At 40.5% G+C, this 21,066-nt stretch overlaps 3 protein-coding genes across 3 annotated transcripts; 1 reads left to right on the top strand and 2 right to left on the bottom strand.

Annotated features, from left to right (window-relative positions):
- The first annotated feature begins 1,869 nt into the window (after positions 1-1,869).
- On the top strand, positions 1,870-7,181 carry gnat1 (guanine nucleotide binding protein (G protein), alpha transducing activity polypeptide 1). Its single transcript, XM_052075859.1, has 9 exons — positions 1,870-2,045; positions 3,106-3,148; positions 3,610-3,751; positions 3,840-3,997; positions 4,087-4,215; positions 4,836-4,965; positions 5,868-6,021; positions 6,245-6,450; positions 6,670-7,181. The coding sequence occupies exons 1-8, from the start codon at positions 1,940-1,942 to the stop codon at positions 6,433-6,435; spliced, it is 1,053 nt and encodes a 350-aa protein (XP_051931819.1). The 5' UTR covers positions 1,870-1,939; the 3' UTR covers positions 6,436-6,450; positions 6,670-7,181.
- Positions 7,182-8,115: 934 nt separating this feature from the next.
- Positions 8,116-13,731, bottom strand: edem1 (ER degradation enhancer, mannosidase alpha-like 1). Its single transcript, XM_052075841.1, has 12 exons — positions 13,133-13,731; positions 12,342-12,414; positions 12,120-12,223; positions 11,182-11,353; positions 10,919-11,102; positions 10,145-10,319; positions 9,945-10,065; positions 9,691-9,861; positions 9,435-9,508; positions 9,269-9,365; positions 9,008-9,190; positions 8,116-8,847 (listed from the first exon to the last, which is right to left on the bottom strand). Exons 1-12 carry the CDS (start codon positions 13,573-13,575, stop codon positions 8,758-8,760), a joined length of 1,887 nt encoding a protein of 628 aa, XP_051931801.1. The 5' UTR covers positions 13,576-13,731; the 3' UTR covers positions 8,116-8,757.
- Positions 13,732-15,373: 1,642 nt separating this feature from the next.
- On the bottom strand, positions 15,374-20,806 carry arl8ba (ADP-ribosylation factor-like 8Ba). Its single transcript, XM_052075875.1, has 7 exons — positions 20,573-20,806; positions 18,500-18,580; positions 18,330-18,403; positions 16,502-16,595; positions 16,352-16,419; positions 16,124-16,194; positions 15,374-16,045 (listed from the first exon to the last, which is right to left on the bottom strand). The coding sequence occupies exons 1-7, from the start codon at positions 20,693-20,695 to the stop codon at positions 15,996-15,998; spliced, it is 561 nt and encodes a 186-aa protein (XP_051931835.1). The 5' UTR covers positions 20,696-20,806; the 3' UTR covers positions 15,374-15,995.
- Between the last annotated feature and the right edge of the window lie 260 nt (positions 20,807-21,066).

Below are 21,066 nucleotides of genomic sequence, written 5' to 3'. Positions count from 1 at the left end.
TATGCGCTCAGCTTTTTTTTTTCTTTTGTTTTTAAGAGGGTGTTGGAGTCCAGATTGTACTTTTATGTGAAATCTTATTTCTTCCCTCTGGGTTGCTAAGTAACACTGATAGGATGCACACTTGTAATAATGACTTGTAAAAAAAAAAAAAAAAAAAGACTTCCCCATCAATGTTGCTGACTAATAAATAAAAGCTCTATATTTTATAATAACAAATCCTATCTTGTGTTTGCCCTTTGCTGAGAATAGGATTGGAAATTAGGATTTGCCCTTCAAATTAGGGCCCATATAAACTTTTGGATTTCAAATTTGGGTTTCAAACCAAGTTTGTGGTGCAAAGCGGGGTTCCAAATTCGGGTTTCAAGACAACGGTTTGAGTATTTAAAAAGAGACAGACTGTGGTTTGAAACCATGGGTCAAGCTGCAAGAAATATGAAGGTTGCAAAACAATATTAGGGTTTCAAAATTGGCTTTCAATAACAAAAGGGATTTCATAATAAAGAAGACCAGGCAAAAAATGGTGAAAGTGAAATGTAGCACACGCACACAGACACACAAACACATGGAGCTGTATATAATTGAAAGTGAGTCGATTAGGATGCTTAACCTGCCTTAGATTAAGGTCAATCAGATCTGTGGGGTGAAACCATAAAGCTCTTTAGACACTTCACAGTTCATAGACAAACAAACTGCACATGTGCGAATTCAATTGTTTTATAATAATCCATTTCTAGTTCTTCTTGTACAGTTTTCAGTTTTGTGTCTATATGACTTTATTATACTGCCTCCCAGTGGCCAAGATGGGCAGGCACACCATAAGGAGCAGCACAATAAATTAGATTGCAGCATTTAAGGTTTGAAAAAAAGGTTCGGGTTTCAAATTAGAGTTTGAAGATCGGGTTTCATGTTTGGGTTCCAATTAGGGTTTAAAGTCTGTGTTAAGAGTTTTGAATTTGAAGCTTGTATTAGGGTTTTTGAATTGTGGTTTCAAGATAGAATCAGGATTTCAAGTTGTGGTTGTAAATTAGGTTTTCTAGGTGGTCAGCATTTTAATATTAAGAGTTGAAGCCGGGGCTCAAATTTTAAAGATGGGCTTAAATCAAAGGTAACGGCTTCCAATTTTGGTTTCGAGCGTTGGGTTTCAAAGCTCAAAGGGGTTCAAGCTCAGGTTCCACATGACTACATTAAGCTCAGGTTTTACAATTTGGGATAGAAGCCAGGGTTGGGGTTTCAATGAATGGATGGGTTTCCAAAGTGGAGTATCAAGCAATTTCAGAGTAGTGTTTGAAAGCTGGCTTCAGGTATCAAACAAAGAATGGTTGTAAAACAGGTTTGAAGACAGAATCAGTGTTTAAAATTGGGACGGCAGATTGGGATCAGGTTTACAATCAGGGTTTCAAGACAAAATATCGGGTTTTAAATGTGTTTTTATTGCAGGGCTGGGGTTTCCAAATTGGAGTTTGAAGCAGAGATTAGGCCCTCAATGTATGGTTGGAAGCCAGGGTTAGGCTTGAAGGATTCAAACCCAGAACTTCCGATCAGTGAAGCAGCAACGCTAACCGCCACCCCATTATGCCGGCCACGTATGGACTCATGTGAGCGACTGTGTGCAGCCTGATTGCCGATAAGCACTTGAGCTGATCTTCCGCTGAGCGCAGCAAAGTCCCCCCTCAAGGCTCTCGTCTGGTTCACCTACGGACCCGCACCTCCGCACCTCCCAACCCTAACCCTCAACCACTCCTGTCCTTGCTCTCCATTGGTCAGCTTCCGCGTCAGGTGGGTCGAGAGGACGCCCGCAATCCTCTCCTAAATCGGGAAGGAAAATATTCCCCAAGTTGTTGACCGGCGTCGAGTCAGACCAAAGGGCCGATCCCCTTCTCGGGTTGTTCTCCTGAAGGCTTTTGGCTTTGGCAGAGGGGCCCGAGCCAGGACCAGCGTCATGGGGGCGGGAGCGAGTGCCGAAGAGAAACGCTCGAGGGAGCTGGAGAAGAAGCTGAAAGAAGACGCCGACAAAGACGCCAGGACCGTCAAGTTGCTGCTGCTCGGTAAAATTGACTAGCGCTCGGCTCGGACATAGTCAAGGCCAAGCAAGGAGTGGAACTGGGACCAGTTACAGTATATGACACGCATTTCATCAGGAATGAATGAGCGATTTCCAAACGGCACGATGGATGGATGGATGGATGGATGGATGGATGGATGCCTCACTGGAGCACAGCTAAACCACATGAATTTTCTCAGCCAACCGACAGACAGCTCATGATGATGACAAACATTGAATTAGTGGAATCAATGATATTGATATGTTCCTATTGTACTAAATGTATAAAAAGTAAACTGCTCATAACAAATGAAATGTTGCATGTTAAATTGTAAAACTGATAAAAGATATCATAAAACAAATGCTAAAAAAAAAATAAAAAACACCATTTTATAAATTTCTCTCATTTCTCTGGAAACAAAGTCAAAATAATCCTAAAGTTTCAAATGGAGGATATGAAAAAAAACAATAGAAAGTGATAAAAGAATACAGTCAACATTTCGGCCCTTAACCTTGAACTTGTTCCAATTCATGCTTTTGATCAAAAAACAAAGTCAACAATTTTATGATATTTGCATTTTGGATTTCTGACAACAGTATTACTATTAATAATAAATACATTAAAAAAATAATTAAAATATTCATTATATATACATATAAAAACACAAATTATGTTACGAGCTCAAAGGAAGGGGAAAAAAAGTCACTCAGTTGAAATAAATATGTGTGGGTGTTGATCTCCAGACACTTTTGCTTTTCATCCCTCTGTTGACGTTGTCAAATGTATTTTGTTTGATCAAAATAATTTTGAAACAAAAATACAGATAATTCCATATAAGAGATGGAGTACTTTGATTGTATTACAGTCAGCGGCAATGTAGGTCAGGGGCACGAGCTAGCGCTTTGCCCTGACATCAGCTTTGGAGCAGATTAGATGTTCTATAAGAAGCATTAAGAACCATCGGCATCCTCCATATGAATGCCATGAGCTCATCATTATACACTTGCACAGAAGTGTTTCGCCTACTGTTCTTTTTGACAAGAATTATGTTTGTCTTGCGTAGGTGCTGGCGAATCAGGGAAAAGCACAATTGTCAAACAGATGAAGTAAGAATTTTCACTTTTTCACATGGTAGAAATAGTAAGCGGACGTTTGATTTCGGTGCACCTGGTCATGAGATCCCAGCAATGATTGGTTGCAATTTGTTCCTTATCGCTGCGGGATTTTTTTTTTCTCGTCTTTTAGTTCTTCAACATCAAAACATCTGTCAAACGTTTGAGGTGGGGGACACCACTGAGTAAAAATAGGATGTCCCAAACATGACCGCAAACCTCAACACCAAAAAACTCACCTAGTGAAAGTTTCACAGTGTCACTGATCAACATAAAATTGGTTGGACATGTCCATCATAAAAGGACGCATGGAAAAATTGCATCGGTGGTCGACTATTTTCGTTTGGAGGAATCGTTTTTGCACATTTCCAACAGATTTGGGCTAATTGTAAAGGTCTGCCTAATGAATTGAATGGTAAGACGGAGTCCAAGCCGTCCCTTGTTTTTATCTGCAGAATTATCCACCAAGATGGCTACTCTCTCGAAGAGTGCCTGGAGTTCATCACCATCATCTACAGCAACACCCTGCAGTCTATCATGGCAATCGTGAAAGCCATGACCACGTTCAGCATCAACTATGGCCACCCAGATCAGCAGGTGGTAGAAAAACGAGCCGTAACCACACCGTGAGTGCGTTTCGTCGTGTTGACCATGTTTTCTATTGCTATGTTGTTGTTTTTTTCAGGATGACGCCAGGAAACTGATGCATCTGGCGGATACCATCGAGGAGGGCACCATGCCGAAGGAGCTGTCTGACATTATCCTGCGCCTGTGGAAGGACTCGGGCATCCAGGCAAGCTTCGACCGGGCTTCCGAATACCAACTCAACGACTCGGCCGGATAGTAAGTATGCCTTGTTCCAAAACTGAACTGAAAGTAGTAAAAAAAAAAAAAAAAACAAGACAATCAGCTCCTATCTTTCTCTCTCTTAGCTACCTGAATGACTTGGAGCGTCTGATCCAACCGGGTTATGTGCCCACTGAGCAGGATGTGCTGCGATCCAGGGTGAAAACTACCGGCATCATCGAGACTCAGTTCTCCTTCAAAGATCTCAATTTCAGGTGTGAGGAAGGAATGCTCAGGAGTGTCGAAAACACAGACATCATAAACAGTAAATAACCCCCCCCCCCCCCTCCTCAAGTGTCTTTTAACAATAAGCTTCTACCGAGACTTCTCTCTGGACTAGAATATTTTCGAGGGACAAAAAAATGTCTTGCTCCTCAAAGCTGCTCTCCACATGAGAAACTTCCCTTGGGACTGAAACCTTCACTCGTGACGATTTCCATCTCTTAAAAATAGAACTCGAAACAAAACCCCTTTCAACACATTTGTATTAATATACGTAGAACAGCTGCAGCTCTAACAAGGTATTTTACAAAATACATAAAAATGAAACATTGCCTATAATCAAGACAAAACAAAGCAACCAGTCTTTATCTCCATTCCTCTTAAGACTAAATTCCTCTAGACTAGAACCTTTGCGAGAATAGAACCTTCGCTGGGAACTTTAAATCAAGACTACAACCTTCTCTAGAGACCTCTACCTTCTCTCGGTACTGGGACAGATCTGCCACATCCAATATGGCGAACACACTGATATATGATAGTGGTACAGAATACTGTAAAAATCCATGGTCAGAAGTACTATTTTTCGATCTCGGTTTCTGGGCCTCTTCTGCAGGATGTTCGACGTTGGCGGTCAGAGGTCGGAGAGGAAGAAGTGGATCCACTGCTTCGAAGGGGTCACCTGCATCATCTTTATCGCTGCTTTGAGTGCCTACGACATGGTGCTGGTAGAGGACGACGAAGTGGTGAGACGCTTGGACAGCTTGACCTTCAAAGCAGTAGATACACGTACCAACCTTTAAGATCCTAACCAACTACCGGTATTTAAATGGAGGGGGACCCCACTCATGACGAGAAAAAAAAAATCTGCAAGAGATAGCAAGATAAACAGTACCTCACACACATGAAATTAATAACCACAAGTCTCCAATCTTATCCCTGATGTTTGGGGTAAATCTGCCATCAGGATAAGCCTGCCATTACAAATATTGAACAAACTTAACAGTTACGATTAGCAGCCCTGATTGGAGAGCCAATACAACGGCCTTGAGTGATGTTGATCAGAAAGACGGAAAATACTCAAGTCCGGTCTGATTATCAGTATCTGTGTACCCTGCAAGATACATATATGCGAACAATTAGATGAACTTTGTTGGACTTTTTTTCATCCCTAGGTTAGATTGCGAGTGTGAATAGTTGTTGGTCTATATGTGCCCTGGGATTTGGCTGACGAGGAATCCAGGATGGACTTCACTTGGTGCTCCAAAAGTGAACTGGGCTAGGCTCCATTGACCCATGACTCTAATGAGGTTTTCAAGTGGGATTTAGGGCATACGCTATGAGGCGCAAAGGTTTGGAGTTAGGGTCCCTTTGCCCATAGGTCGAATAAGGACAAACACTATGCTGTTGAAATGAGATCGATGGATGCATTATCCTTGTGAGTAAAGTCGAGGGTGGCTCCCACTTCTCTTGTCAAAAGTCAGCTTGGGGAGGGTACAGCTCACCTGTGAGCCTAATTGGATCGATATAGAAACAAATGCTAAAACTGATTTTTTTTTTTTTTAATTCAAGCATAAAAGAATTAAGTAGAATAGCCCTCTGCACCGCACAGGCTTCCTTCCGCCCTAGCAATCTATTTTCGCCACAGAACCGAATGCACGAGAGCCTGCACCTGTTCAACAGCATTTGCAACCATCGCTATTTCGCCACCACCTCCATCGTCCTCTTCTTGAACAAGAAGGACGTGTTCGTCGAGAAGATCAAGAAGGCTCACCTAAGCATGTGCTTCCCCGACTATGATGGTAAGGCCTTAGTCAAGTAAAAATACTTACTGTATTGAAGTAGAGTTTTCATCTGTGATATAATTGAACTTTTGCCTTCAAGAACACTTCAGAGTCTGTCGCGTTTCACCTTTACTTAAATACAAAAGTTGAATTAGTATTTCTACTTTTTTTTTTTTTAACACAAGTACATGTACTTGTGACAACCGTCACTTATAGTGTGCCTCTATGTCGCCCCCTGAAGGTCCCAACACCTATGAGGATGCCGGTAACTACATCAAAGTGCAGTTCCTGGACCTGAATATGCGCCGAGACGTGAAGGAGATCTACTCACACATGACCTGTGCCACTGACACGGAGAACGTCAAGTTTGTGTTTGACGCCGTCACCGACATCATCATAAAAGAAAACCTGAAAGACTGCGGCCTCTTCTGAAGAATCTTCACACACGTGAGTCCGATTAAGGTTCCAAAATGGTATTTAGGTAGGGTTTAAAAGTACTGTATTTTTCAAGCTTAGGTTTCAAACAAGAGTTTGAATGAAAAAGTTTCAAGTTAGAGTTTCAAGTCAGGTTTAGGGATTCCAATTAGGTTTTCAACCCTGAAATCGCAACAGATTTTACATCATATTTTCTCCACCTCTAACCTCAGATTTTTTTTTTCACTCCAGAATTGTGTACTAATACAGTGTGCATCATCTTCTGGGGACAACAAAGCGTCCCATCAATACAGATGTAAGAAGTCTTAACTTTCACTTCTGTGGACTGAACAGAAACTATTAACCATCATAATTTGCTCCCATTGTTTTTTTTTTTTTTTTAGAGGAGCTAATTTGCCATGGGAGGCTATGCAATATGTAGCAGACATGCAAATAAACGTTTCTTGCTGAGATGCACATATGCACTTCAACCTCTGTTAGACTAATAATGTCTTTGTATAACTATGGTGTAGTTGTTTTTCTTTTTTTTTATTAGATGTACTCATTTTAAATTTAAAAGCGATCATCTGCAACCCGAACGAATGCTAAACTGTCCCATACAGACATTACTGTGTAAAGCCCGACCCCGATATTAAAGCTTCTGTAGAGAACGCTATGTGACCATCATCGTTTGTTAATTCATGTATTCATTTTAATGAGAGAAGAAATAAAGACAGCAAAGTTAGAACTGTTGTTAAACCTTCTGAGCCGGGGATGCTTTTTTTTTGTGCGTTGGATGAGCCGATAGGCGAGTCCGGGTAATTGCTTGGGGCCTCCTAAATATCTCAAGGAAACCGTGAATATTTTTCTTTCCTTTAAATCAGGGCTTCGGGAGAAAGAGTGATTAGAGTTTCAAACGAGGCTTTAAGGCTGGCTTTCAAACATATGTTGGGGTTTTTAAAGTAGGGTTTGAAGCCAAGGGTAGAGTTGCAAAATAATGGGATTGAAATAGAGCTGTGGCTAGTGAATGATTTGAAGTGGCTTATCCATTCAATTACTCCATCAATGATTTGGATACATATTTATTTGGCATTAGCTTGCTCAGTCCTGAGTTGTTGAATACATCCGGATGTAAATACGATGAAATAAAATCTGTAAATGTGAACTTTTGTCCATAATTCATCTTTTGATCTGAAACCCAGATGTCTTCAGTGTACAACAAAGACAAAAGGAATTTATCTTGCCATTCCACTGCTTTTGGAGGGGACCGTATTACTGCTGAGAGGATGAAATCAAGAGTATTTTAAGCTATAAAAGTCATTTTAAGTTAACAATAGTTCTTAATGATTACTCCATTGTTAAAATGGTTGTTGATTTAGTTGATAATTTTGACAGTTGTTGATAAATCGATTTGATTTTGACCACTCAATTGAAATGCTGGGATTCCAAATTGGGTTTCAGGTTCAGGGTTTCAAATTAAGAGTTTCACGTTTCAGACAGATAAGGGTGGCTAGCCTGGGTTCAAGTTTCAATTTAGTATTTGTGTCTAAGAGTAGGCTTTTAAGTTAGGGGTTCAAGTCCAGCTAAGGGTTTCAAATTAGGTTTTGAAGCAAACGTCTACATTTCAGGTTTGTCTTGCATCTGCCTTCAAATAATCCAACTGCAGACCCCCAAAATAACATACACACTCAACTGTGCTCTGGTTCCTGTGCAGCAAGTTTACTTGGCAAATAAACACATGAAAATGTGCCACTTAAAATGAAAAATAATAATAATACCTCATGGCCTTAGAGGCAATAACTAAGACATCATTTTCTGAGATTGTTCATCAATTTGTTCTTCTTTACACCCTGAGACAATTATAGCAGGTATGAAGCAATTACAATAGTCCTCGGAAATCAGGAAAAAAAGCATGTTAGAAAATGTCCACATAAAAATCAATGGCTTGAATTAGTTGTAAACATTTGTGGGTTGTTTCTTGCGGAATAACACACAAAAAAATGACTGAAGGCACTTCTAAAACAGTGGTCAAAATGCATATGCTTGCATTTGATTCTGTACATTATTGTACCCAAGAAAAGAAAAAGCAAGACTCGACAACAGAAGCGCGCACAATTTAAAATGGGGATACAGCACTTGTGGTAAAGTCCAAACAGGCACTGAATGCTTCATGTGTTAGAAGAGGTGTGCGCACACACACACACACACACACACACACACTCTCTCGAAACACTCCATAAGTGACTGACAGAATGAAACTAGGAAAAAAAAATGAAATCATGTTCCTGTGGAAAGCTCTCCATTCTCGTGTTATTTTTAGTGCACCTGGGCAAATAGGACTCAGAGCAGCCCTACCATTTGATCGATCTGCCTCATGTAGACGCTCTTCAAGGGCAGCGTATAGCGTCGTGCCTCGGGAATGCGGATGCACTACGCGGGAAGAGGACCAAGAGATAATTAGGGCTAATTAGGGTTCCGATCCAAATTGATTTTGCATTCTATGCAATGTGTTATGAGCTAATTGTCATCGTACAGATTGTGACCACACAAAAAATAAAATAAAAACAACAACCAAGATGCCGATCCTTACGTTACTGGTGTTCTGAGAGGGTTGCTCAGTTGTCCTCGTCTGCAACGGCTCGTCGACTTCACGCAGACACTTGCCGCTCGATCCTTTCTCCCGGAAACGCTTGTCGACGGGCATCAAGTGACCCTCGGTGGTGAAGATGTATTTGTTACTCGATTTGTGTAGTGGGTTGTCCTCATCAAACAGCTGCAATTAAAAAACAAGAACAAAGAAAATAATTCAATAGGGTTTTAAATTGATGGAATTGTGAGCGACAGCTCGTACCAGATAAAGGTATTTGCAGGTCTCGCTGAGGAAGAAACTCTCCATGCGATCCTCTTTGGATTTGTGAACAACGTGATGGAGGGTGGCATAGCCGCATCTGCAAATCACACAGATCACATCAATCTCGTGACAATTAAAGAGTGGGGCATAACTGCAAGGCACACACCTGACTTTGGTATTTTTTTCAAGGCTCTGCAGAATGTCCATTCCAACGTGTAAGTAGAAAGGATTTTTGGTCGCCTGCAAAGGCAAATCAGTACTAATGACAATGAATATACATATATATATCCTTGAACTTGTTTTTTAAGGCCTTATTTTTCACAAAATCCATTTCATGACTCTTAATGCTTTATAATGGCGCGTGGGAACCCTGTATTATATAGTAATTATTTCTGAACATCGTATGTCAGATGGCGGGTCACCTGGTAGAGCAAATAGGTGGACTCCACCAGCTCAGGTCTGAGCGGGTAAAAAAGGACATCGGGAGCTTGCCGCTGCCAGTTGTACCTCTCTGGCAAAGCCCCAAATCGCTTCCAGATGGCATAATAGAAGGCATGGAGGCAAATGGCGTTTTCCACATCACCATTTAGCACCTAAAAAAAGACAATTGAGCCAAAATAGTTTTCTTTAGACTTGTATCACAAATTTCAGTGTTTTTGTGTGTACACACGCTGACCTGCAGCCCGGGAAAGAAGGCCTGCAGGGAGTCAATCCACGTGTTCATGATCTTGCCGCTCATCATGTTGACGTTGACGTACATGGGCGGGTCACCTTCTCCTTCGTTGCATGATTCTCGCCTATTGGAATGTAAAGAACAAGCTTGCAATATAGATAACCAGAGGGTTACAACTGTGTTGTAAACTGATGGTCCCTCACCCTCGCCTCAAGTGGTTCTGGATGCTCGCATAAGCAGCTTGAAACATGGTGTAGTCCTCCTCCTCACCGAACAGGATGTAAGACTTGAGCAGATACTCATAAAAGGAGTCCATACCCGCGCCCAGACCGCTCTGCTTCCCCACCCAGTGGCCCGTTTGGATGTTGACAATGTTGCCTGATCAGAAAAACGAATAAGAATGTGACATGTCAATTTGTGTGACTCGAAAATCTCACATCACAATCAGCGCCGGCGCAACCGACGTCACATACGACAACAGCTAAGCTAAGCTAGCCGAGACGACACTCGAAGTCGGAAGGACACGTTTTTCTAACAATCTGGGTGTTTCCCTTTTTGTCCAAATATACTTTTAACGACAGCAATGGTCTTGCCTTGTATTTTATTCGTTCCACTGGGTTTTAGCAAGTGTGTTTACAAAGAGACGAAAATGTCTTTACTGTTACTAGTGTTAGTGCCTCAACATGGCTATGCTCGTGAAAGCAAAACAACGAACTTGAACGCGTGTTCGTTCAATGTTGTCAACTAATATCCGGATTAACTTTAGGCAATTTTTCTTCAATTCTCCGGAGAAATTTTCATTCAAAATTGAAAATCCGGAGGTCTTTCATCTCTGAATTAATTTTTTTCATTCCTGCAAAAATGACGATAAATTGTTTTCCATTCCAATCTACTCCCTAAAAAAAGGCACCACTGGCACCCAGTTGGGTTCGGTGAAATGCCCCCTAAAAAAAATGATGATTATTACTGTCTTCTACCTAGCAGACCAGTTTTGTTGTTCCTCAGCTTCCAGAGGGCTCTGACAGCTTGTCGAGCCATTGCTTCAAATGTGAAATCTCCTGTCAACCGGCTCAGAATTCCAAACTCTACAAGCAGCGATCCAGCTCCTGCAGTACACGTCTCGTTAATACTGCCGGAAGGGACTCCGGATTTTAGATTCACCTGCATGCCGAAAAAAAAGGAAAAATAATGAGAAATAAGGGCAACTGAATGTGACAACCTGAGATGTGTTATCCCTCACCCTGGGGTAAGGGATGCCTGTGCTGGTGTTCTCAAAGGCGGGCAACAGACGCACGGCCAGGTCGTGTGCCAAACGCAGCAGCTGGTTGTCATAGTCCTCAAACTTCACCCTTCCAAATGGATGCTTGGAATCCGTGAGCAGAATGTGAGCCGAGATGAGACTGCCTAAAATCCTTCAGCAAACAAGACCAATAATAATCATTCAAGGAGGTATTATTATGCTTCCCCCCCACCCCCGACAATTCCATCATTATTTTGTTATCATTTGTTCAATAAAAGAACTGAAAGTGTACCGGTGGCTGTGTCCACGCCTAAATTCTTGCAGGGGCATTACAATATGTTCAAACTAGGGGTGATAGGAGCAATTAAATCAGCTCATAACTAGATAACCTGTCTTGCTGATTAAGGATGTGTTGTATTTAGTTCTGATTTACAGTAGACCCTTTTTACTTTGGCATTTTCATTTTGAAGTATTAAATGATAGCAAAGTATGGACATTCTCTGTCTTTTATGTACCGGTAGTCTTGCCTCTCGGCTCTCCACCACTGCCCCAACCTATTTCCAGAGGGAGTTGTTTGTGAGCTTGCAGTCCATGAGGAAAAATGATTACTGCGAATTTTGAGGCAAATATTTTGTTTTAATTATTTTTGTCATTAAATTTTTCAAGTTCTTCAAGTAATCGTGTGCAGCCTAGTGTAAATAATTAACAAGTACATTTACCATAATATAGTCCAATGAAAAATGGTTCACGATCATGTTGGCAAAATAATAGCTCATTCGTAGAAAGGATACATTGACCAAAAACTACATTGTGTTGCAGATTGCTCAGCTGGATCAATTCATATTGCAGCAAAATGTATCTGCTGTGTATCAATGAAAACCGGAGGTATTCATGAAACAAAATGTGTAATATTGTCCTTGGAGTTTTTCAGCGGGTACCTGATGTTGGCCTCAAAAACCTGCACCGTTGAATCCTTGTCAAAAGATACGGTGTCGATAACCAGCTGGACGGCCCGCTGGAACTCTGTGACATTTCCAAGCACCTGAGGAATGAACTCCGAATGAGATCTTGCGCTAGAAGGCATCCATCAAATTCCCAAGAAAACAGTCCAGACACTTCTGCCTGGACTTATAGAGTAAAAGAACACATGAACATCATACCAGTAGGGTGTCTAAGGCATCAATGAGCGTTAGCGAGTAGTTTCCCAGAACGTCATTGATGTTGATGTTAGAGCTGTAATTCAAGGCAAAAATAGTCATTAAACAATCACTGACAAATAATGTACATCCATTCATCAATTTTATGAACCAACGTGTAGTCATTTGCTTCGTGGGTGAGCTGGAGCGATCCTAAGTTACTTTTGGCAAGAGAAGAGGGTGACCATGCATGATTTTAAGAACATGCGAGAAAGTCACTAATCCGGTAATTGGTCAATGGCTTGAGGTTGGTTGCTTGAAAAGTAGATATTCGTTCAAAACCCCTGTTCTACCTCCTTTTTCCCCCAAGCATGTACAGCAGGGGTCTCGAAATCAATTTATCATATATATATATAATCATTTACTGGTCCATATTATGTAAAAATACCGGTTGCAATTTGGTTCTCAAAACTAAGAAGAAATTAAAAGGTGTGAATTGGTGTTGAATGTGATACAGTGGAAAATTTGGACCCTTGAGTGTGCGTGCGTGGGGGGAGGGGGGGTAATTTATAACCGAGCTACTTGGTTATAATTTACTTGGTTGGCTACTTGTACTTAGTAAACGCGTTTTGATACCTTACGGTGCAAGAAATTAATACATTGATCGTGATTTTGTAATTCCACCGTTGTCATAATTATCTACAACGTTCAGGCAAATGTGGAGGGGTCTTTATTATTCCTGAGTTTTATCGTCACCTATTAGATGTTAGGCGTTGTCTACCAAAATGACCTGTGGACATGTCATGAAAACTTACGGGTTGTGGACGTCAGGACCCCTGCCCTCGCAGTCAATTGGGTTGAGTTCGTCTTTGGGGAAGGCATATTTCATGTAGTTGTCATACCCGAAGTAGAACATTTCTCTGGCCTTCTCCTTCATGGTGATTTTCAGGGTTCGCGGGAAGGAGCTGTATCTGCGGACGTAATCATCCTTGTTGCCGTCGAAGAAGCTCATGTAGGGCCTCTTCGGAGACTCGCCCGCCACCACGGCACAGGTCCCGGTGGTCTCCTCATGTTTGTAGCCGCTTATCCGTTTGGACCACGAGTCGTTCCCTTTCCTCTCTCCGGTCGAGGGCTCCTCGGCGCCGCCGTCGGTCTGGCTGGTGACCAAGCTAACGTAAGCTCCGAGTCCGAAGGCGAGCCATAAGCTGACAGACAGTCTCAACAGGACCAGACCGACTACTATTGACCGCCATTGCATGTTTGCTGCGACTCGCTATAAAAACGCATACTTTATGTGCGCACACCTGCTTGGACGAAACGAAAGCGATATCTTGGACTTTACTTGTGTCACAGCAGTTTGTGGAAGTGTCCTGATGCACACGCTTCCTGTCAACAAACCAGCCCCTCCCAAGATCCTGGCCAGTGATTGGAATTCATGGTGTGACGATACCCACTTTCGATAACTGATTGTCCCAAAAACCTGTCAATCACAAGCGTGTGCTGGTTCGCGACACTGCTGACGCGTCTATAACATGCGAGCCAATAGGAAACACCTCAGTGCGTGACAGACGTGAAACACGCTGCATTTCTTCTACATCCGGGAACTCTGGGGTCTACTTGCCTTAGCTTTGGGGTCATCCTAAGAATTGGCAATAAATTAAGAAGCTGACCGACATATGGGAAACGGCGACCGATGTCCTACCTTTTAGATAGATGTCCTACCTTATAGATGGATAGATAGATAGATAGATAGATAGATAGATAGATAGATAGATAGATAGATAGATAGATAGATAGATAGATAGATAGATAGATAGATAGATAGATAGATAGATAGATAGATAGATAGATAGATAGATAGATAGATAGATAGATAGATAGATAGATAGATAGGTAATAAAGCCCCCCCCCCCCCCCCCAAAAAAGACTTGCAATATAGAGCAGTCCCGTTCTTTTGGGCATAATAGTGTCTTTTTTAGAATAGACGGCATATTATTGGGAATAAAATATATTTTTTTAATTCACTCACAGGTTAAAATGTGAGTTTCTTCCATCAAATTTTGATTTATATATAAAATTGCGACTTTTGCGTATAACAGTTCTCAACAATACACATCTCTGTTCATGTAAACATAACTTGTTAGTGGGGAGACCACTTTATTCTCATAACACTACTGTACAACTTTTGTTCATTCATTAATTCATTCATCTTCCCAGCCGCTTGATCCTCACTAGGCGGGGGGTGCTGGAGCCTATCCCAGCTGTCTTCGGGCAGTAGGCGGGGGACACCCTTAATCGGTTGCCAGCCAATCGCAGGGCACACAGAAACGAACAACCATCCACGCTCACACTCACACCTAGGGACAATTTAGAGTGTTCAATCAGCCTGCCACGCATGTTTTTGGAATGTGGGAGGAAACCGGAGTACCCGGAGAAAACACACGCAGGCCCAGTGAGAACATGCAAGCTCCACACAGGGAGGCCGGAGCTGGAATCGAACAGGGTACCTCTGCACTGTGAAGCCGACGTGTTAAACACTGCACTACCGAGCCGCCCAACTTTTGTTTCCCCCCCCAAAAAAATTAATTTGTCATTGTAATTGTGACTCGGATTATTTTTAGTTGTACCATCTATAAAAAATATATCATATGGGAAAGTACTTACTGAAATATTTGTTCTCCGGGTAATATGCATTTTGATGTATATTAAGATGCATGACCATGACAGTCCATTTCCAAAGCAGCCATTTTTGATCAGATGCCAAACAGTTTCAATCATTTATATAGAATAAACGAGCCACTTATAAAATTACTATTTTTTTCTACTTTTATCCTTCAAAATAAATATAGTGACCATAGAGTATATTTGATAAACAAAAAATATCTTTTTGTGGACAACTTACAGGGGTTCTAAATTGAAGCAAGAAATATGACACGGCTCTTGGTAATGTGTACGCTCAGTGAGCCAAATTAAAGAAACAAAGCATGGCCAAGGGCCAAACTTCTCCTACCCTCAAATTAGCCATACCACACTCTAACAATAAAATAAAACAAGAGTTTAGTTCATATATTAAAAAGCAGGCCTTTAATTAATACACTGAAGTGATCTGTGTCTTTAATCCCCCTTGGCACACTTCGCATGCCATGTTGCGCAAGGCACTTTAAATTTCACCACACTCATGGCGCAAAAATGATTGCTCGGCGGCTTACTTACAACGCAGACTACAGTATACAAAACAACCCTGCAGCAGACGTTGTTTTTGATCATTCAGACTTTAAATAGAATCACATATTCATACGCGCAATTGCTGTTAAAAATCATACAAGCTGGATACTATTTGTACAGACCTGCCTGACTGCATAATTATCACAAATAATATACAAGGAGGGATTAGCAAAAAAAAAAAAAAGGCTGCTTTACCATTTAAACCAATACATTGTCATAAGTCACATCGTACAAATTTACAGGACAAATAATGCCAATTACATGTCATTCATTTGGTACCAGGATTACGTTTTGGGGTAGTGCATTCCCAAAGTTTGTGGGTGATGGTGGTGGTACAAATGGAAAAAGAGGAAAAAAGCAGAAGAGTGCATCTGGTGAGTTAAGGACAAAGCCGACGTGGCATGACGGTTACATGGCAAACAGCTGGCATCGACATCTCCCCTCTCATTGTTTTCAGCTCCTCCGGGACTTTGAGTGCTGAATGAGCCACTGAAGTGTGATGTCTGAATGTGAACAGAAAACAAACATTCTAAATGATTGCATTATTTTGAAAGATGGGACTTTCTTTTCCCTCAACTCACCAATGTTGTCTTTTTCTTTGCAAGACACAGAGTAGCAGCATATTTCCCTATCTTGAATGGCTGCCAGATTCCTGCAAAAGGAAAAGGACTCATTGGGACAAAAACACGAAAACATGTATACTGCTTAAAAACAAATGTACAAGACCAGATTTTTATTCTTGTAATTTTTGCCAAATTGGAGCAGAGCTCTTTTATAAATTACAGTTGTGACCTGAAGTGTGGACTTACATTTTCTCAATAAGCTGTTTTTCATCCAAAGCTGTGGGTAAGTCTCTTTTGTTCCCCAGCACCAAAACCTATCGAGACAGATGAGCAAAGCTGAGTGGAACAGGTCGTCAGAGTCTAGTATGAGGGGCCGGTGTAAAAAGGAATACTCACGGGGATTCCTTGCAACTGAGGTTTGTCTAATAGATTATGAAGCTCGTTCCTTGACGCCTCCACTTTATCTCGATCTGCTGCATCCACCATGTATCTGGAAATGAATACCATTGGAAAGGGACGGTTCGTTTCAGCTTCTGAAACCCTCACCTGGTTTCAGAGCACCTGACTTGACAAGTTTAGGTCCCTTACATTCAAACAGAAAAATTACATAACACCATAGATAGTAAAATATGTCTGCCCAGATCATCCAAAATGATGATTCCGTTCATGGAGTGAATTATGAACACCATTTTAAAAAAGCCATCAATGTTCAACTGGAGCAATCCGATGAGGCTTTTTTTTACTAATTTCATTGTTGCATCACACTTTTGTCATTATTACAGATACAAATGAGTGTTTTATTATTGTCTTAATATTCCTTATTTTTACACGGATATGACAGTTACAAAGTTCCTGCACAAAGTCACTGGGGTCTCCAAAGGGAGACCTGGTCTCCTTTTGGGGGTACGAGTATTCCACCTGACACCAGCAATTTACTAACTCATAGTCGGAGTGGCAGGGCTCACGTAGTACAGTAGCCCTCTCCGAACCTGAATGAAGGTTATAAGATAAGAAAAAAAACCCTTTATTTGTCTCACAATGGAGAAATTCACAATTTACAGCAGCACAATTATGAAAGGCTGTGGGTTCATTCTTCAAAGCAAACCTGCACACAACCATTACTTTTTTATTTTTTTCAATTAAGTTTTTTAGAGATGCTACAGACACTCAACTCCTTGCACTTTTGTATGAAACAAAACAAATAAGTGAAATGATAACATTTTGGTATGATTGAAATTGGGCATAACTTTATTCCCAGGAGGAAATTTTTGGAAGCTATTCACTATTCACTTGTTCGGGTTTTAAATTAAGCCATACCGATCACCCTGGGAGTTCCCTGCACTTTGTGGGAGTTTTAAAACAAATCCGTCTATTGTCTAGATCAGGGGTGCCCATTAGGTAGATCCTGATCTACCGGTAGATCTAAGACAGGTCCCAAGTAGATCCGAGGAGTGTCGAGAAGAAAAAAAACAAACAACCATTTTTGTGTCTTTGTACATCTCAGTAATATATGTTTTGTGTTAATATACGCTGCACACTAATAATCTTATCAGTCTCATTTTCACAAAAAATATTCAAAAAATTAAATAAAGCAGGTAAACCTTAAATTTACAGTGGTGCGTGACTACATCACCGGAAGTTGTTAGCGCTCAGCAGTTTGCAATTGCAGCTTGTGATCAGAGCTGTTGCGCTCTTTTAACGTCATGATTCTCATTCAGAGTTTGCTTCGTGTTCAATTCACAGAGGGCACGAGCAAAAAATAGGAATCTAGGAGGGCCCAGGGAAGCACTTTAAAATGGTACGTGTGAGCTACGAAAGTTAACAGGCTGTTTCTAATCATGGCGTGGGCGTGCGTGCGCGCGCGGGTGTGCGCATGCGCGCGGCGGTAAGGGTAGATCCCGGGAGGTTAGTTGATCGAAAAGCAGATCTTCGATCCAAAAAGTTTGGGCACCCCTGGTCAAGATGTTCAAAGACAACACTTCTACATGTTGCAAATTTGAAAAGTTAAAACAAACATGCTTAATGGCATTTCAACCAGGACTTAAAAGTGGATTTTTTTGGTGTTATTTTGAATTTTGGCAGCAACAGTTGAATTTTTACTAAAAATACAATTTATCGGTCTCCTTGACGACTAAAACAAAACAGAATCCTGAACAGAAGTCCCCCATAATGTGGTGCTGTCTGAATCACAGGGTGACCTCCCTAAGTACATTGCTACACTTACACAATAGCGTTGACGCCCCGACAGTAGCGCTCCCACATGCTCCGAAATCGCGGCTGCCCTCCGATGTCCCAAATCTGCAGAGAAAATGTGTTTGCCATTCTATACGACTTCCTCTTGGTAAACAACACAATAATAATGTTTGCAAAAAGCAGGAAGCTGTAAACACAGACCTTGATGGTGACATTTCCTTTGGTGACCTTCCTCATATTGAAGCCAACTGTGGGAATCATGTCTTCGCTGAAATGGCCTGACTGAAAGGAGACATGGATAAATTGGAAACAAATTCTCAAATTAATTAAGTGATCATCCATCTATGTTTGATGGGACTTGTGCTATTACACTGAAAACAAATTATATTAGGTGTTGGAAGTACTTTTATAAATTAATCTAATTTGTTACTGCTACAGTTTTAAGTGTATCACTCTTGTGTTGTGAACAGAGAAATGGCTCATTCGGTTCTTTTGCTCTGCGTGAGCAAGACCTCTAGTGTTCAAACAGACATATTACAACCACACACAAACAGCACATGACCACCACACGCGGTCACCTGACACATGTGGAAATGAATGCAGCGGTCTTGTGACTGGAGGAAGTCCCACAAGCACTTGCAGGGTGGAACAGTACCCCAATCTAACCAACCATTTTAGGGTTAAGGTATTTCACATGACTTGGACGAAAAGGTTCTCATCTTTTTTTTTAAAAAACAGAGTAAATTGGGTTTCCCCTTGCAGTATCATAATGAGTATAATACATTAAATTAACACTAGTATACAATAAAACAGGCCCTGACTGTGAAAATGATTGAGCTATCGCAGAAATTGCAACAGTGGGAAGTGGTTGCATGTCGGCTTCAGCAACAATAAATTGTGCGTACATCATGTAAAATGTACAATTCATTGTTTCTCTCCTGCCACTTACAACTATTGGTCTTGTTAACATACTACATTTTAAGTGTACAATTATTTTTGCAAAAACATTACAGTGCTTTCTTGTAAAACTGTCCAGTCTTAAAAATATATTTTTTTCTTGATAAATATTACTTTTCTCCCAAAAAATTATTGCTTTAAGTATTCTCTTAAAATCTGACTTTTTTCTTCAAAAAGGATAAAATGCTGACTTTTTTATTTTAAATTATGATGTGTGCATTGAAAATAATTGACTATTTTCATGAAAGTACATTTTTTTCACAAATATATTCCAGCGTTTCATCAAAATAATTTTTTTCCAGAAAATATAGCTTTACTTTATTCTTGTATAATGCTGACTTTACTCTTGAAATTACAGGAGATGAAACCATACTTTCACTCTCAAAATTAAACAGTTTGTCAAAGATATGACTATTTTAATCTTGAAAAGATGCGACTTTTTTTCTTAAATTTGAAAATACAGGTCCACTCAAAAATATAAATAATTCTTCTTGTAATATGACGACAATCTAAAAAAATGAAGCAGGTTTTCAAAAAAATGTGGAAACAATATGGGACTAGCAAAAAATATACTAGACATTCAAAAAATACAACTAATCTTGAATTTAGAGTACTTTTTCTCATAAATTACGACTTCAAGCTTGAACATGTGAAAAACGAACTTTATTCCAGTAAAATTCCACATTAAATTAATATTAATCTGATTTGTCTTTACCAAACAACGAAAATATTAAACTTAACATTTCATAACATTATGGCTTTGAAAATATATACATATTTTTTAAGAAGACAACTATTCTCGTTAGACAACAATCTTGAAAATATAAAATTAGAGATGACTTCCTTGGGAATTGGTTTTCTCATAAAATATCGACAATGACTCAAAAATATGCAAATTGTTAGTTGAAAACATAACTAATCTCGTAATGTAATTATTTTAATCTAGAAAATGGACTGTTTTTATTAAATATTTGTACTCATTTTAATGTACACACTTTGAAGTGTAGAACAGTTTTTTTCACGAAAATGTGTCGTTTTATATTTTTTATAGCACCATAGTCATCTCAAAGCCGAACAGCTTTATGCTGCTAGCCAGCCTAACTCACTCAACTCCTAGCAAGCAATGAGACGTTTTTATTTGCATATAATTTAAATTTTAATTATGGTAGTACCGCAACGGGGTAATATAATGTGATCTTTAACCAGCGGAGTCGAAGATTACAACGACGATTTCTTCCGAGTCATCGTTCTCCCATTATTAGCGTTAATGCTATTAGCATTAGGCTAGTTAGCCGTAGCTCGCAGGTGGAGACTTACGGCGATTACGTTGACGAACGTCGTTTTTCCCGAATACTGGAGGCCCACCAGGGTCAGCTCCATCTCCTCCTTCCAAAAGAGGGACTTGAACCAGTCTAGAAGCCGGTTTATTAACGCAAGCATCTTGGGAAGTCCGTAGTGCTTCTCCTCTTCCCTCCCTGTTAGATGTTTGGTTGGGCTTTTCCAGCTCAGGAGTGGAAGAAGGGCGGGGAAATGGGAGGCAGCCAGACCGTCATGTGATCATCCGTCTGGGGCACAGTCAGGGGGTGAGCCAGCGCCGCTGCAGGCGGAGGAAGGAAGCAACATGGCCAGGCTCACTGCAGCCGACTTTCAAACAATTTACCACAGCTAAAAAATATATTATAATAATAACAATAACAATAACAATAACAATAATAATAATAATAATAATAATAATAACAATAATAATAATAATAATAATAAAAATAAAATAATTCACCCGTTACTACACTATGTGACGTTTAACGTCACAT

The sequence above is a fragment of the Hippocampus zosterae genome, chromosome 9, assembly GCF_025434085.1.
Source record: "Hippocampus zosterae strain Florida chromosome 9, ASM2543408v3, whole genome shotgun sequence".
Lineage (NCBI taxonomy): Eukaryota > Metazoa > Chordata > Actinopteri > Syngnathiformes > Syngnathidae > Hippocampus > Hippocampus zosterae.
The sequence above is the reverse complement of the archived record's forward strand: the minus strand, read 5'-3'. Positions and strand labels throughout refer to the sequence as shown.